Genomic DNA, 2,482 nt, shown 5'->3' with positions numbered 1-2,482 from the left:
ATGAATAACTTAGAGTTGATAATTTAAAATTTATTTGCCATGGTAAGCTTGGTGAAAACCAAATATAGTAACTCAACTCTCCAATCATATCAACGTCATGTTATTTAAGTTGTGGCTTTGCATGAAATCTTTTACTAAAGTGAAGTACCTACATAATTTTTAGATTATTAAATTATAATAAACTTGAAAAAATTAATTAATTGATAAAAATATAAGAATACATATGTAAGAATACAAATCAATTTAACTGATTTCTTTTATATCTCAATAAATGTATCTAATCTGTTCATCCCATTCATTGATAGAAATATAAAAATACATTTGTAAGAATAAAAATCAATCTGACTAATTTCTGCTATATCTCTTAATACACGTTTGCAAACATGTTTGTAAGCTGTTCGTCCTAAGGACATTTTTTTATTATAGTCGCATGGGATTGGTAGTATTATTGTATTTTATTATTATCAAATTTTAAATATTGGCAAATTGTAATACAACTCTGCACAAATTAGAGCTTTCGAGAACGTCATAACATCAGATGGAAAGTTAATACAAAATAAAGAAAAATGATTGTATTATTATTGTAAAAATGAAAGATTGCGGGGGATAGAGGTATTTATGAAGATCAATTCATCGATTCTCTCTATCTCTCGAAGTGGTTCAGCCAATTTAGTGTAGACATTGATGAAGACCAATTCATCCATTCTCTGTATCTCTCTCCTTTAAAGAAGCATTTTCTTCTTCCCAGTCACAAAAAAAAGGATAATTGTCATTGGATTAAAGATGGTTGTAAAGCTATTTGGATGTAGCTATGCCTCCTGCAGCAGAAGGGTTCTCGCATGCTTGATAGAGAAAGATATTGAGTTCGAAACTTTGTCTGTTGATATAAATAAAGGGGAGCAGAAAAAACCAGAGTTCCTGGCCTTACAAGTAGGGTACCATCCTTATAATTTTTTTTGGGTTCATGGTTTTAAAATAGCCGATTTATTGAGTTATTTTGTTAGTAACTTTTATATGTATGATGTATTATGCAGCCTTTTGGAAAAGTTCCGGTTGTCCAGGATGGAAGTCTCATGCTGTTTGGTAATGATGTCAATTTTAGATATGTTTAAGCACTGTTTGGTAATGATGTCAATTTTAGATATGTTTAAGCACTATATGGGTAGTCTAAATTCTAGACTATTGTTTTCAATTTGATATATTCATTTTTAATCATAGACATGATTTGGCTTACGTAGATTATCATCTTCCATTTTAAAGTTTGTATTCAAAACTTATGCGAGTATCTTACATAGTTACTTTCCTGTGATACATTTATTGTATGTGTTCAAAATTTAATGGTTAGTATTTCTATCATTGATATAATCATTGTATGCATATAGATCTGATCTGATTTTGGGTGGTGTGGATCTGAGTTTCTATGAACTGGGTATGTGCAGACTCAAGGGCTATCATAAGGTACTATGCTGAAAAATTTGGAGGAGAGGGAACTTGTCTGCTGGGAAAGACTTTGGAGGAGAGAGCATTTATAGATGTCATGGTAATTGCATTTGCCTGGTCTTCAACCTCAGCTATTACAGGTTGTGAGGCATCTTGGTTGTCAGTCATAGGACTAAGTTCAGGTGCAAGAGTCGCCTTCTTCAACATATATTCATGAATCTATAATGAATGAAAATAGTTTAAGCCATTAAACTAGAGAATTGGAAGGTGTGTTACAATATATGCAAAATCATAAACATGAATTCCCCAAAAATGTTACTAAGTCCAAACGTAAAATTCAAAAACTGCATTAAAACAAACCTCATTAGTTTCTGTCAGTCTGAGTTCCCAAACTTTGATGGATGAATCCGGGACTTAATGGCAAGAGCACTCCTTTCTTCCTTACTGTAATCAAGTGACCCAATAGCTCCCTTATGTTTTCTTGGCAAGAATGCAATAATAGCCACCAATGTAGATCAAACTGCGAGAATTTTATTACATTATGAGCAGATGCATAGCAAAACATTAAACATGACATAACACTTCAACCAGGGACTACATTGTCCAAAAATTAATAGTTGTGAATCATTATACCATGTCAAGCATCTTCCTTTTTAGTTTCTTCAAAGCAAAAGCATTGAATAGTGATGTAACAGACTAGATTAAAAAGAAATATCCCCATAAGGTAAAGATAAACATTGGACAATTCATTTGATTCATAAGATCATAGAATTGCTTCAAAATGTTCATAAACTAGATTATATCATACTACTGTGAAAAGTGTGATTTTAGTGTAAGGCTTATTGAAAATACTAGAAACAAAGAGTATTGCATCTTCACCCAAACTAATTAAAACCTTGATAACCCTCACATTACCTTGGATATTCTGGTACAACCATATTTATTACCTTGTCTGCCATCGTAAAACAAACATTGAAATTATATTTGATTTATGACTCTCGAGACTCTTGCAATTGGAAGTCTATTTCATTTCACCACATTA

At 31.7% G+C, this 2,482-nt stretch overlaps 1 protein-coding gene across 1 annotated transcript; it reads left to right on the top strand.

Moving 5' to 3' along the window:
- Positions 1-314: 314 nt before the first annotated feature.
- Positions 315-2,026, top strand: LOC131041707 (glutathione S-transferase F12-like). Its single transcript, XM_059214218.1, has 3 exons — positions 315-930; positions 1,035-1,083; positions 1,440-2,026. The coding sequence occupies exons 1-3, from the start codon at positions 784-786 to the stop codon at positions 1,655-1,657; spliced, it is 414 nt and encodes a 137-aa protein (XP_059070201.1). The 5' UTR covers positions 315-783; the 3' UTR covers positions 1,658-2,026.
- The last annotated feature ends 456 nt before the right edge of the window (positions 2,027-2,482 follow it).

This window comes from Cryptomeria japonica, chromosome 11 (assembly GCF_030272615.1).
Source record: "Cryptomeria japonica chromosome 11, Sugi_1.0, whole genome shotgun sequence".
In the NCBI taxonomy this organism is placed as follows: Eukaryota; Viridiplantae; Streptophyta; class Pinopsida; order Cupressales; family Cupressaceae; genus Cryptomeria; species Cryptomeria japonica.
Note: the sequence above shows the minus strand (reverse complement) of the source record. Positions and strands in the feature narration are given on the sequence as shown.